A 14,278-nucleotide genomic window follows, 5' to 3' on the forward strand; every position below is an offset into this window, starting at 1 on the left:
TCAAATTTACCTAAGTTTAAACATTTCTAGAGTTTCTAAGGTCTTTTCTACTCATTTTCCCTTCTAATCCTTGCACCTAACCATGACAGCTTACCTTGCAGTTTGTTTATGAATTGATGAAAGTGGACAAGACAGGCTACCACAGCAGAACACTGAATGACAGACATGTCTGACATACACATAGAGGGAAAAAATCCATTCAAGACCTAATACAGAACCAGAACAATGCAGAACCGCTCAATGGATCCCCTACCAGTTTTCAGTGGATCCCCAGTCTTTAGTTTTAATAGCTATTTAGCACCTAATAGCTGTGTGGGAATCCCCACTTTGGTTCTAAAGTACCATGTGAAGCAGTTATCTTGCAGATTATTTATATATTTCTAAGAATAAATCTGAATAATTTTGCAATTTATTGTGATAAATGTAATTAGGCATTTTTCAATCAGCATTCACATAGTTTTTATGTAGTGTACCTTCAGTCTGAGGACTGGCAGCTCTGATACTCCATTTGCTTGTATGGTGTTCATCATCTCAGCACTACAACTAGCACTAAAACCGCAACAACTAGAAAGTGTTTAAAGGGGAGGTCAGACAGTCAGGGGTCTCTGTCTGGGGTCCAACAAAAAAACTAAAACCATAGACATATTTCAGCAATTTAATATCCTGTTGTCTTACATAGACCTTACATTATGCAGGTTTGGGACTCGCCACCTGATGTGGACCTAAATCAACATTGCAACATTGAAAGAGAAGTTGCAAATTTATGATGGACTCCTCCACCTGCAGCAGAGTAGAAATGTGTTCAGATTACAGGAAGTATTTCCAACCCTTCACCATTCCAAAGTCTCTTGTCTCTTCAATCATTTGTGCCATAAACACAGACACACAAAATATACTCCAAGGGTTTGAGCTGATCTAGAGCTTTTCTGATTGCAATGGCATTTCAAATGGCTTTTGAGCAAATCTGTCTGTCACAAATGGTCACACATCCACATGGTGATATGCGGTACTGGGTCCAGATGACTGCTCTTGCACAATCAGTGTTGGGGCACTGAAGAAAAGAACTTTTTAAACATAGCTTGAATTTAATGTAATGCAAAGCAAATGTCACTTCAAAAGACAAACAGGTCTAATTCATATCCAGTCATATAAAATCGTATCCAGTCGTATTTTAGTTCAGATCAGTCCAATTTATTTTAACTCAATACAGCACAATCCAGTCAGTAAGTCTCAAGCAAGAGGTCAGAGAGGATAAACTGCCTCCTCTTTTGTTTGCGCATTCCTTGTTTGCTGTGTTAGAGGAAGAATTGACAGGAGTTGGAGTCAATTCAGTGACGACCAATCATGACTCACTCTTACTTTTTTTCTTACACATTCTGCAGCGATGTGAAAAAGCATTTCCCCCTTAATGACTTTTTCTTTTTTTCTGAGGCGGCGAGATTCACTGAAATTTTTAGACCATGTAACTTTTACTGTCAGCTAAAGTTCTCCTGAGTAAATAAAAAACGTAGTTTTCGTGTGATTTTTTTTTCTTTAATAAATGGGGGGGGGAAACATTTAAAAAAATGTTTCTCTGCAAAAAATTATTAATTGTATTTAATTACATATTTTGTCTTTTAAGGTATAAATAAGTTATGTGTAATGTTGAAATCTGGTTGATAATCAGAAACATTTGTATCTAACAGGGCTGCAAAAACAAAACAAATCTCAAAGGGGGTAAAAGTTTTTCTCACAGCCGTGTCTATCCAAACTAAAGATTTTATTTAAAAATTTCTGATTAGGTGTTTTTGTCATTTATTGCTGATAAAATATTTCATTGTATAATTAAAGAAGCAAAAGCAAGTCTGCATTGGTTACAATGATTGACTTCATTTTCATGAATATATTTTATATTACAGTTGAAATGATCAGTCTTAGGACTAATTTGGTCAAATTAATATTTACCCAACAATACCATGATCACTCTGAAAATAAGATTCACTTCTCCTTCAAGCCAGATGAGTCTGATCAGGAGTATAGTCTGAAAACTTGTGGTAGAGACATAAAATCTTGGATTAAAATTGCTTGTTTCTCTTTACTTTTTGAAACTGAGATTACTGTTCATGTCCCCAAAATATTCCACGATTCAACCTTTGTTCATCTTATTCATTCATCTGCTTATCATCCAGGAAAATTATGTGCAAAACTTCCAGACCTGCATTCCTACAAAATACCACAGGGCAAATATGGATAAAAAAATATGTGGTGATATTAACTGTTATACATATAAAGTAATTAGAGCTTCCCTTTTTACTTTGGGAGATTGTGAAAATGACCTGAGGAAATGGTCTTCGATTATGCATCCTAGCATATTCACTCAGTTCAATTCAGTTTATTCATACAGCGCCAATTCTCAACAAATACCACCACAAGATGTTTAAATTAAAAAAAGGTGTTCAATCCAGTCATACAGACAGTCTCCATTCCAAATGAAACCTAGTTATCAAAGAATGAAGTTCAGTTTATGATTCAAATTGGTGAAGAAATGTTTCTATCATTGCAAACCCAGTGGACTCCCATCGAGTCATTAACTCGCAGCCCTGTCTCCTCCTGGAAATGCATGTAGCAACAGTGAACTTTCCACCAATTTCTCGTGTTGAGTATGCATCTGGCTACAGTTAAAAAGAAAACTTGGGAAAGAACTTCCATCAGAAGTCTAAAAGAATTCTTATGAAATCATAATTTCTTCAATCCAAAATCAAGCCGGAGAGCTCTAAGCAAACTTTTTATTTCTTTCAGCAGATGAGATTTCTTCTCCTGTGATTGGTTTAGTCAAACCAAAATTTGGGATAAGTGAATCTCCTGTAGTGAAAGGATCAAACACATATTGTTTTGGTGGTCATTTCCACTCTAAATTTTTAGTCCATGCTTCTCATGATTCTTTGTTGGAAACCATAAAAACTGAATCCGGACGCACCTTCTGTAAATATTCAGCAGGCACCTGCTGAGGCTTACAGGTTAGGATTGGTTAACGTAACAAAAGAGGAATATCAGTCAAAGGGACCTCAACGTTCGGCAGTGGAATTAGATGCTGTGGTAAAACTACAAAAAGTGTGTAGGCTGTCTACTTTATTATTGGTGGTTTTGCTTTATGGTTTAGTGTGGATCCACCCTTTGGAAAGGCAGCAAAGTTTAATAGCAGTAAAGTGGTTTCTTTTTATGCCTAACAATATGAAACAAACCATATTTTCAAAGTAACTGGTTTATAATTGATCCTCAATTCTGTTTTTGTCTAGTTTTATCATCACAAACTTAATCCCATGTCCCTCTGATGCTCCAGTATTTGTCCCATCTCCCTCTACAAATTGATGAATCTCTATAAAACTATATTCCTTCACTTGCTCAATATCTCAGACACTAAGTGCATCTTCATCTAAATATAGCATGCAGACTTGTTTGTTGAAATTTAGATAATAGGTGTCCAAAGAGTTCAGGTTGATTCAGAATAGTGTGGTGACACTATTGAAAAGGGGTCACATGTCTCTTTTATCACCCTCATTACACTGGCTCCCTTTAAATTCAAAGTCCTGAATATCTTGTCACTACCTAACCTGCAGGATTTGTTGCTAATCACCAAACATCATATTCTGCTCTCAACTTGGAGGTCTGTTTGACATCCTCACAATTTTCAGCCACAGGCAGCTTTTACTTTCCGGCTCCTTCTGCAGTGGAGCAGCTTCCTCTTTTGATGTGGGACACTTACACAAGTCAATACTCTCCCAATTGAAAGAGCTTTCATTCATTCTTCTAATGTATTTTACTGGATGGTTTCTTATACACTTTTAAAACCCTCTGGTTTTATTGGCTTTATACCACTTTGCTATGCTTTCTTTAATTTCATGGTTTCTGTTGATCTTTTTCATGATAACTGACTCATGTCTTAATTGTCCCCTATCGCAATATTAGTTTGTTTTTGTATCTTTGTCTAGCTTTCCTTGAGTTGTACTTTTGCTTGAAATTTGCGATGCAGCTTAAATGTAATTGACCCGAACTTAAATTGATTTAAGCTGATTAAATCGAACAACTGAACGAAATGAATTCGCTGCACATTTATTACAAACGAGCAAATAAAAGCCGGTATAAATGTGAGCAGGTGAAACAAAGTAATACTTGAAGAATTAAAGAAGTTGAAGCATGTTTCATGTGGCTCTACGCATCACTTCTGCATGCAGTCCCGCGTTTGAACAGTTTTGTTGCATTTGCACGACTATTTCTTTAAATAAAAGACACTTCCGAGATATTGTGGCGCTGCTAAAGAGAAAGATCACACCGTCCTCTGCCTGGCTGCTGGGTATACAAACGGATAATGAACTCCCCGGTGTCTGGTTCTCGCTGCCAAACGCTTTGCTCTATACACAGGAAAGCTGTGACCAGAATTCCGCTGAAGAGGTCGCGCAAGGACTTTCTGAAGGAGTTCAGCGTGTGTGAGCCCGTGTGATTGGAGACCTGTGTGTGCGTGTGTGTGTGAGTTTCATTCAATGAAATGCAACACCCCTGTTCTCCTCCGTCTGATGCCTTCGGAAACAGGTTTGATTGTATTTAAAAGCTTGACCCGGGAGAGAAACCCAAACAACTGTCTGATCTAATATTAGCAGCGCGGCTGGCTGCAGACTACTATGAGTTCTATTATTGTCCGAGGCTCGGATGTGCTCCTGAAGGCAACGCGCACCAAAAGATTTGCACTTTGGTCCCCACAGCTGATGGAAAGAAATATCAGTTTTCACCAAGTGGTGCATTTAATATTATGATGGTAGAATGACCGGATATATCTGCTGGCTGTCGGCCTGTTGCATTGTGCAGTAATAAAGGCCGTTTATTTATTTATTTATTATTATTATTATTATTATTATTATTATTATTATTATTATTATTATTATTATTATTATTATTATTATTACCTTGATAATAAATACAACATGTAAAATATTTTATTTTTTATATTTATATAAATATATTTTTATATAATAAATTATTAATAAGTAAAAATGCATAAGTTGACACAAACATTAGTCCATCAAAATTCCGATCCATATCTGCCGCCACATTTTTCAGCTATCTTTAGTCTCCTCGCAAATCTGCTTCAATGATCCCAGCCTGTTCCGTTTTCCAACACACATTTCCGTGTTCTTCGGTGATCACAGGAAGAGAAAGTTTACTTGTGTGTCACCTGATTGGGATTGAAAGAACTTTGGTAAGAAGAAAAAAAAAAAAGAAAAAATCTCCCCACCCCCACAGAAGAGGAGACCGCCCACCAGAGACAGTCAACCCGAGACCCCTTATAGATTTAAAAAGAGAGGCTGCATTCTCAGACTGACACTTATTCAACACTGCCACCTTAAGCAGATTACTTTTGCGCTCGCCTGTGTCAAATACGTGCTTCACTTTGCCTACATCCATCATGTTTGGGATGCTCCAGCACCACCTTCACCCGGGTGTTCTTTTCTTCTTCTTCTTATGGTTATGCCATCTCATGGAAGATCAAAAAGTTCAAGGTAAGGTCTTTTTATTTCCTTTTCTGTTGCTTTTTTCTCTTTAAACTTTGCTGTCATGCGCAAAAACGCGCGGCTGTCGGGTTATTGAAAACTTTTCATAGAGTTCTCGTTTCCCCCTGTATTATTGAAACTTCTTCTTCTGCAGGGGTTGCGTGCATTCGGCATATATAAAACAGGTGTTATAGTGTGGGACACTTCAAAGTGAGAAATGGCAAGTTTTGCAGCCCTTTCCGCGCGCACAGAAGCAGGCGTCCGTGCCAAATTTACCCAAAGACATTTTAAAGACGATTTTTCGTGAACAGTTCGAACTTCATTGTGTTTTCCTCTATCATACAGAAAACTTATTCCTATTCGGTCTGAGTTAATGGGTGAGGTATTTATTTTTTTATTTTTTTTCCCCGCACACACCCTTCCAGCTTTGTGCGCCAAATCGCAAATTTAGATTTTGGATTGTGACAAAAGCAAGAACAGGGCGGATTTTTCTGTCATTTGCGGGGTTTATGCTTCCAATCAGTCGAGTAGAAATCTGTATTTAATATAAGAAACCCCCCGACACACAATGTCATGCGTGTCTGCGTCGCTTTAAACGTTCATCTTGTGCCTGGATAAATTATTTTCCTGTGCCACTAACCAATTTAGGATTTTTTTTTTTTAAATCTTAGAATTACGTTTATCTGTGTTTTGTCAATGAGCGTGTCAATGTCTGGCGGATATGCATGTCTGGGATAAAGTAGAAGGCGGTGTGTTCAGTCTTGTTGCAGCCTATATACCTAAAGACTGTGGTTTTCGCCGTCTAGACGCTCCAGATTCTGTCCGGTGACAACAAGGAGACTCCGGGAATAAAAGAACCCCCCCTCCCACTCCCTCAAAAGAATATTCTCACTTTTTTGAGGTTCGTGGCTGCATTGTAAGGGCTGTCAGTCACAGTTGGAATAGGCAAGTGTTAACTGTCTAGCAAGAAAGAGGGGAAAAAGAAAAAATCAGACAAAATACCGCCGGGAGGGCGAAAGAGGAGGGAGGGCGCGTCTCGGATAATGCGGTCTGCGTGTGTGTGTGTCTGGTGCGTCTGGGTCAGTGGTTAGGCGCTCAACGTGCGATATTCCAGTTAATAATGAATTGTCGTTTGCAGCTGGAAACTGCTGGCTGCAGCAGGGGAAGAACGGGAGGTGCCAGGTGCTCTACATGCCTGGGATGACCCGAGAGGAGTGCTGTCGGAGCGGGAGACTGGGGACGTCCTGGACCGAGGAGGACGTCCCCAACAGCACGCTCTTTAGGTGGATGATCTTCAATGGCGGAGCTCCTAATTGCATACCGTGCAAAGGTGGAGGTGCACTCATTTTCCTTTGTTTTCCCTCATAATAAGCACAAAATGCACGCAGGCGATCTGATTGGCGCATGCCAGCGTGCGTAAATTATAGCAGTCGAACTATTTCAAGCTTACAGCCAAAATCCTCTTCAGAATCTAATAAAAACTTTTTTTTCTCTTTCTTTTAGAAAGCTGCGAAAATGTCGACTGCGGACCCGGTAAAAGGTGCAAGATGAACAGGAAAGGTAAGCCGCGCTGCGTCTGCGCTCCAGACTGCTCCAACATCACCTGGAAAGGTCCGGTGTGTGGCTCAGACGGCAAGACCTACAAAGACGAATGCGGACTCCTGAAGGCGAAATGCAAAGGCCAGCCCGACCTGGACGTGCAGTACCAAGGAAAATGCAAGAGTAAGTCAAACAAATGTACATATTCTAAGTCACGTTTAAAAATGGCTTAACTCAGCGGCGCCACTAAGGGGAAGCCTGCCGGGGCTAAATTTGCTAGCTTCCCGCCAAGCCAGATAGTCTACAATGTAAATGATTAATAGAATTTCGATCGGAGAGGACGCAATTGGCGACATTTATTTACTAAAAAAATATATATATATATTTATGCCCATGTAATTGTTGTGAACATAGTAGCGTGCCAATTTGAAATATTAAAATAAATAAGTAATTGCTTTTTTGCTTATATGTGATGACAACTTCATAAAAATTATGCTGCTCTGTACGGCTTTGGTCTGACTTTCCAAAATGATCAGGGCTCCCATATGTTCACCCCTTTTGAAAAGTTTTTGGAGGTGCTGGCATGACCAAGGCACAACCAAACTAAGCCACCCGCTACAGGACGTGCCAGGCCAGCAGGGGGCAGGCATCCAAAAGAGCAGTCGCATTTTACTCTTCTGCTGACCATGACTCTCATGAGTGAATGTTTTTTCTCAGTTTTATATACAACTAGCCTAAATATTCTGAGGTTGAAGTTAAGAGCAGACTGTCTTAATCCTTAAGTTTTCAAACCAATTGATTTAAATTACATGTGAACATAATGAAAACATTACTTTATTTTTTCAAATAAGAATTTATTTGTAATTTATTCTAACAGTTTGATCATTTGTGGTGCCTGCGTCTGAGCTGGGGTCGTTCCCATGCAGGCTGTCAGTAGCTGACAGTTTGGTGCTTATCTTTTCTTCTGGACTGGGGATGGGAATCTCTGCTTTGTAAGCTAAGTATTTACATATTGTGTCAACAATCTGACACATAAAGATAGACAAACAGCAGATTCACAATGACAACCCTCTCTGATTGACTGACTAAACACTTCAGAAGTTAATTTAGTAGGATGTGGTCAATTTGGATTAAATAAATAAACGATTTGAAATAGAAATATTGACCAATTGAATTATTAAAAAAAAAACTTTTTTCATTGAAAAGTCTTGTAGTAGCACAATGAACCTCACTGCCAATCAACCACTTGGGAAATGGACAGTAAGCAGAAATATGTAGTTGCAATATCATAAACATTAATACATATGTAATCCTTATATGGAGACGCTTTCATAATCACTCATAAATGGGAACATGTGATCTTTGTGATCCTCATATTATAATTAATTCAGTCATTTTCCATATTATCTGAAAACCTGATATACTCTATTCCCACTGACTGTGATTCTCATCTCTCTGAGAACTAGAAGCTTCCTCCTCATGGTAGATATTACTTAGTAAAATCATATGCCATCTTTTCTTATGGACTAAATGCAGTTTATGTAAGCAAACAATTAAAACTAAGTGAAGGATTTTAAAGCAAAGACCTATCTTTTCATATCAGGAAATTTATTGTTTTGCTAAAACAGCTTAAACGTTGCTAAATCGTTGCGTTAACATTGTTGCTAAAACACGTCAACGTATTTGCTTGGTGCAGGAGCGGTGGCTGTTGGGTTCCTAAATCAGACTTTGCTTCAGACCCTGTGCAACGCTTTGTTCAGTCCTGTCTGAAAGACATGACTGCCGTCTCTCCTCTTCGTCTCCTGTAACATCTTTCTCCTTTCTTTGTGACGGCAGAAACCTGTCTCGGTGTCCTGTGCCCGGGAACCACCACCTGCGTCGTGGACCAGACGAACAACGCATACTGCGTGACGTGTAATCGGATTTGCCCCGACGTGGCGTCGTCTCAGCACTACCTGTGTGGGAACGACGGGATCACCTACGCCAGCGCCTGTCACTTGAGAAAGGCCACCTGTCTCTTGGGCAGGTCGATCGGTGTGGCATATGACGGAAAATGCATCAGTAAGTGTGCAACCGGAGATGTGAGAGCGTGAGATTTAACACCCTCACTGCGCCTCCACAGTCTCTGACTTTGAACATGCTTTCAGTGCATTATTCTCTTCCAACTGTGTATTTTCACTGCCAACATTCCAGCTGGGAGGGGCTTAGACAGAGGGAAGGGGGGAAAGAGGGGTGTTTGGTAGTTGCTTGTGTTTGCTCAACAAATGATAGACATCTTATTATTTCCTGATGTTGGCAACACTATCTCATAAGGGAGAGAGAGGAGGAGAGGGGAGGAAGGAAGAGTGCTGGGGGCCATGAAGACATACTTCAAGATTTTAACCAAATCATTTCCTATCCAGATAGCAGTCAGTCTAAGTCTTGCACTCTGAAAAATGCTCATTTGAAGCAATTTTCTGTTCCCTTCATAACTATTTACCCTATAAGGTTGGATTGTATTTCTATTCCATTGATAGTAAACCAAGAAAAGCTGCTGATTTTTCTACTCCTGCTTGAAAACTATTCAGAGTAAATTGTCCATTTAAAGACTGCCACTTTGTCAGTAATCCATCCCACTACACTTTATAAATGCTATTTTATCAACATTTATTTTAATAAGCCAAGAACAATCAATTGGCAAGTTATTTGGATGTCTGATTGCTGACTGGTCAAATATCACAGAATTCTGAAATGTTAATTTCCTGTTTGATTGAAAACTGCAACTTCCACTTGGGAACATTTCATTCGGTTCTTTGTGTTAAAAGAAAATAAAATCTTCACAATTGAATTGTTGAAATTAGATTTGTTTGAGATCAGCAGGTCATACATTGCTGATCTTAAGCAAGGTTTGACCCAGGACTGATCTTTCTATATATTTTTCTTTTCCTTTATCAATCAGTTTTTCTTGACAGTTTGTGTTCAAAACACTCTCGCGGTGTATCATGTATTTTATACAACTTTTTTTTAGTCTGTCTCTGTTTCTTTTTTATTCTTTCCCTTTCCATCTTTCTTGTTTTTTCTTTCTCTCTTTTGTCAGTCACTACTGGCTCCATCTACCCTCACTACCTACACAGAACAATAGTATTGTGAAACTCCTGAAACTGTGCTATGCCACTTGTTTTTGTGTTTTCCTCAGGGTTATTGGTGACCCTCATTTGACCTCCCCTATGATAATTTTCTGACAGTGCCCTTGGGCCACTCACTTCTAGCAACCCAGAAATTCATGATGAAGGCATAATAAAACCTCCAAAATTCTGCTGAGGCTTTTGATTTCATTTTGAACTCACCCACCCTTCAATATTTTCAATAGTCCCCTTCTGACCATGCATTACAAAATTTTCTGGAGGTCGCCCCAATTGCTGATTTCCTCTTCTCTCTGTCCAGAGGCCAAGTCATGTGAGGACATCCAGTGCAGTCCAGGGAAGAAGTGTCTGTGGGACGCTCGGATGAGCCGGGGTCGCTGCTCGCTCTGCAACGAGTCCTGTCCGGATAGCAGGACGGACGAGTCGGTGTGCGCCAGCGACAACACCACATATCCCAGCGAATGTGCCATGAAGCAGGCTGCTTGTTCTATGGGGGTGTTGCTGGAAGTCAAGCACACAGGATCTTGCAACTGTAAGTAAGAAAACAAAAAGTGAAATATGAAACAAGAGAAATAAAACTCCTCCTCCCCCCACCCCATCCAAGCAAGAGACAATGTTCCCTGTTTGTTTTTTCCAAAACAAATACCCTCTCCTGAAAGTGTCCCTTCATCCCAACTCTTCCCATGTTTCCCTCACCAGCTACATCACTCCAGCTATAGGAAGCAGAAAGGACTTGGAAATGGAAGAACTTGCATGACTTTTGTCTTTGTCGCCGATTTTTTTGTTCTTGTGTTCTTGATTTTTTTATTTTTTCTCTCACATTTTTTAAGTACTCCTTTTGGAAGGCAATTTAAGAGAAAAGTGACTGAACGATTTAATCCTATGTAAGTTGTCGCTAAAAGCCTGGGAGGAAAGATAATCTTATTGAATAAGCTCAAACACTAGAAGAGACCTAGTTTGCTTGCTGTGGCGCAACCCCAGAGCTGGCCCAAGGCGTAAGGGAACTGAGTTGCTGCTGAGGACATCCAGGCCAGCAGGAGGCCCTCAAGAGAGTCTCAGTTTGCTTCGACGTTTGAACTTTGGATCTGGGACTGAAATAACACCCAATTTAACTACGTTCCAGCAGCAAGTTTCAAAACCAGTTAAAGTTTCTAGTTGTTGTATTAACAGGGTGACAAAGAGAAACAGAAGGAAGAGCATAACGCCGCCCAGTTTAATGTTGTAAAATGCTGTAACTTTATTCACTTTTAACCTGAATGATGATGTCATTTAAAAGACCATTACATGCGCTTTCAAATGCATTTGTTTTGACATATAATATATTGCATAAATATACCTCATATCTGAGGTGACATGTCAGTCAGTGGGTAACGGTCTTAGCTGTAAGTGGGCCCCCAAATCACATTCTGCTTTGGGCTCCTAAAACCTTTGGCCAGCTCTGGAATATCCTGAAACTTAAACCTAGTTAGAGTCGTAGTCATGCTAGTCGCCTGCAGAAGCAGGAAGCCTTAAATTTCATGCAGTATCTCATCTTAGAGATCACATTACTGCAGCTTGTAAATTCCACGCTCGCACTGCTCGATTCTTAGAAACCTTTCTTTATGATGTTTTTCTTTGTATTGCTTTTGGCTGTAATCGATCAAACACCCTAGAAATATTAGCTCACAACAAGCGAAAGGTGATAGTAACGTTGGTGTCGCATGAAAAAGAACCTTAAAAGAAGACCATTTGGACACTCAGAAACCCGAAATATCTAACGTACATTCCAGTTTCCGAATATTTGGGAATGTCTTTTTTTTCTTCTTAGTTTCTTTCACCTGAAAAAAATCTCTTAAGTTGTATTTAAAGTATGTATTGGACTGGTGACCAACTTTATGATCACCTTGTGAGCTAATTACAAATGTGATTTGTTACTGTAAGCAGGAGAAGCTGTTTTTTTTTAGCTGGCTTTTACTGTCTGCACTGTTGTGATTAAAGAAAATGTATCAGATATTTTACATCCACTTTAAGATAATGAGGGACCCTTCTTTTATTTTGTATTGTCGTTTTTGCGCTTGCTTGCGTGCTTTTCTTCTTTTTTTTCTCAAAAATGTAAATCTATGTATAAAAGCAGAAGAAAATACCTCAGAACTGTGTTGATTACATTTAATGCGTTGGCCACGGCCCTGGACGTTTGCACCCTGACCTTCCATCTTAGTCAGAACAAAAGCAAAGCGAATTGGAGAGCAGAAGAACTCCTTTTTTTTTGGTGTTATATGTGTTTTTGCTTTTCAGGATTCTGCCAAAAACAGAACAGAGCTACTGGAACATCAGCCCCAGTGTCCTTATATCTGTATATCCCTCCTTGTGATTCCCTTTTCAACCTTTTTTACCCCGTTCTGTGGCACTGACGTGCTTGGTTATATAAATGGACGTTGTATAATTGGTGATTCTTGCAGCCAAGTAACACAAACTCTTTTTCATAAAAGTGACCATTTAAACAACAACTAACAAACATAAAAAGAAAGTGTAAGATGTTTTGTTGTGAACCTTTTGACATTCACTGATATATTCTGCGCTGTTGTGGTCCGTATTCATACAACAGCTACCATGTATTCTCCCATTTAGCCATTACAGAAGACCAGGAGGAGGATGAGGAAGATGGGGACTCAGACTACAAGGCCTATGTCCATTTATCTTCTCTACTGGATGGATAAGCTCCCATCAGATTAGAGGGGGGAACTTTTCTTAGGACAAGGAATCATGTCCATACTGTACATTATGTGTATGCTTATTTATTTTTTAATGAAAAAAGGAAGTATACATATAGTTCAGTCTGCTAGATGTTTATTTATACTGTTTTTGTGTTTTATAATTTATACATTTACATTGTCCGGCTTTCATTTATCACCATATATTCCCTCCCGTTTTTGTTGTTGTTATTTTACTTCCTTTTTTACCATGAAGAATTATATCTGTCCAAAGAAAAACAGTGTTATTTATTTGTCATTTTACCATGTAAGTATAAGTCATCTACAAGCTGTAAATTGCATTCCCTGAGCTGTAAAAAACCTGCTTGTTTCTGTCAAATCTCTATCACAGATGTTTATGTCACACATACGTAAATGCATGTTTAGGCTGTGTGTTTATTTATTGGGTATATATATCAATCATTTTATGTACATACATTTTTTTTTCTTTGTTTACAGCTATCATAACTGACCAAAGGGGTTCTCTCACTGGTTTGAGCATTGCAAATGGCGCAGGAATGAAATGAAAAAGAAAAAAAGAGAGCCAATTGTGTTTCTTTTCTCATACTTAGAATATTTTCATTGTGGTTTCAGCCCTTTAGATTTCTTTTTTGACCTGAAAACATGATTCCACAGCATTTATGTAATCTCACAACATTGAAGCATAGTCAATATTTTGGACAATACTTGATCGTTTTGGAAACAATGTGCCATTAACATTTGTGAACTGTCTTCTTGCCAACGTGCTCCGTATTGCTCTCACAGAGTGACAGTAGGATTACTTCTCTGCAGTATTCTACTCTGTACCAGACTCCTTTACCTTGTTTGTTTTTCCGTTTTTCCCCTCTGACTGCATTTGTTTTTATTTTCAGACATCACTAGAGAAATACAAAATTCTGTTATGAATATATAGTTTTGTATTTTTATGTAAATGTCATATGTACATACAAAGTTTGATGGTATTTGTACAGATATGAGGAGTGAAACAATAAAATCTTTTCCTTATAACTTTTTCTGAGTTTGTTGTATTTTTCTATATGACCAACAAGTAATAGTTTAACTTCTAGAAGGTTAACTTAAATATTTTCGTTACAATTTGGATAATGATATGAAAGGAATACTTCTTGCTCCGTTTTTTACTTGACACATTTTTAATTTCTAAATTGAAAAAAAAGCATTCATTGTTTTTCATAATAAAACACAATTACAAAACAATATGAATCTTTTTTACAAGCCATTATTAAACTGATTATAGACATAAGTATTTCTTATCAAAAATATTGTTTTTCATGTTTTAACAGTCATATCTGCAGTGTTAACAAATTAAAAAATAGCATTGTGTGTTGATAAGAAATATATTTAGTAA

At 38.5% G+C, this 14,278-nt stretch overlaps 1 protein-coding gene across 3 annotated transcripts; it reads left to right on the forward strand.

Moving 5' to 3' along the window:
- Nucleotides 1-5,207: 5,207 nt before the first annotated feature.
- On the forward strand, nucleotides 5,208-13,920 carry fsta (follistatin a). 3 transcript variants are annotated; one of them, XM_008418097.3, is made up of 6 exons: nucleotides 5,208-5,531; nucleotides 6,661-6,858; nucleotides 7,026-7,244; nucleotides 8,898-9,122; nucleotides 10,485-10,715; nucleotides 12,791-13,920. In XM_008418097.3, the coding sequence occupies exons 1-6, from the start codon at nucleotides 5,438-5,440 to the stop codon at nucleotides 12,877-12,879; spliced, it is 1,056 nt and encodes a 351-aa protein (XP_008416319.1). In that variant the 5' UTR covers nucleotides 5,208-5,437; the 3' UTR covers nucleotides 12,880-13,920. The 3 variants fall into 3 exon arrangements, with proteins under 3 accessions (XP_008416319.1, XP_008416321.1, XP_008416320.1); XM_008418099.3 differs by having other exon boundaries at nucleotides 5,210-5,531; nucleotides 10,883-13,920; XM_008418098.3 differs by having other exon boundaries at nucleotides 5,211-5,531; nucleotides 6,661-6,852.
- Nucleotides 13,921-14,278: the final 358 nt, after the last annotated feature.

The sequence above is a fragment of the Poecilia reticulata genome, chromosome 9, assembly GCF_904066995.2.
Source record: "Poecilia reticulata chromosome 9, P_reticulata-male-v2, whole genome shotgun sequence".
In the NCBI taxonomy this organism is placed as follows: Eukaryota; Metazoa; Chordata; class Actinopteri; order Cyprinodontiformes; family Poeciliidae; genus Poecilia; species Poecilia reticulata.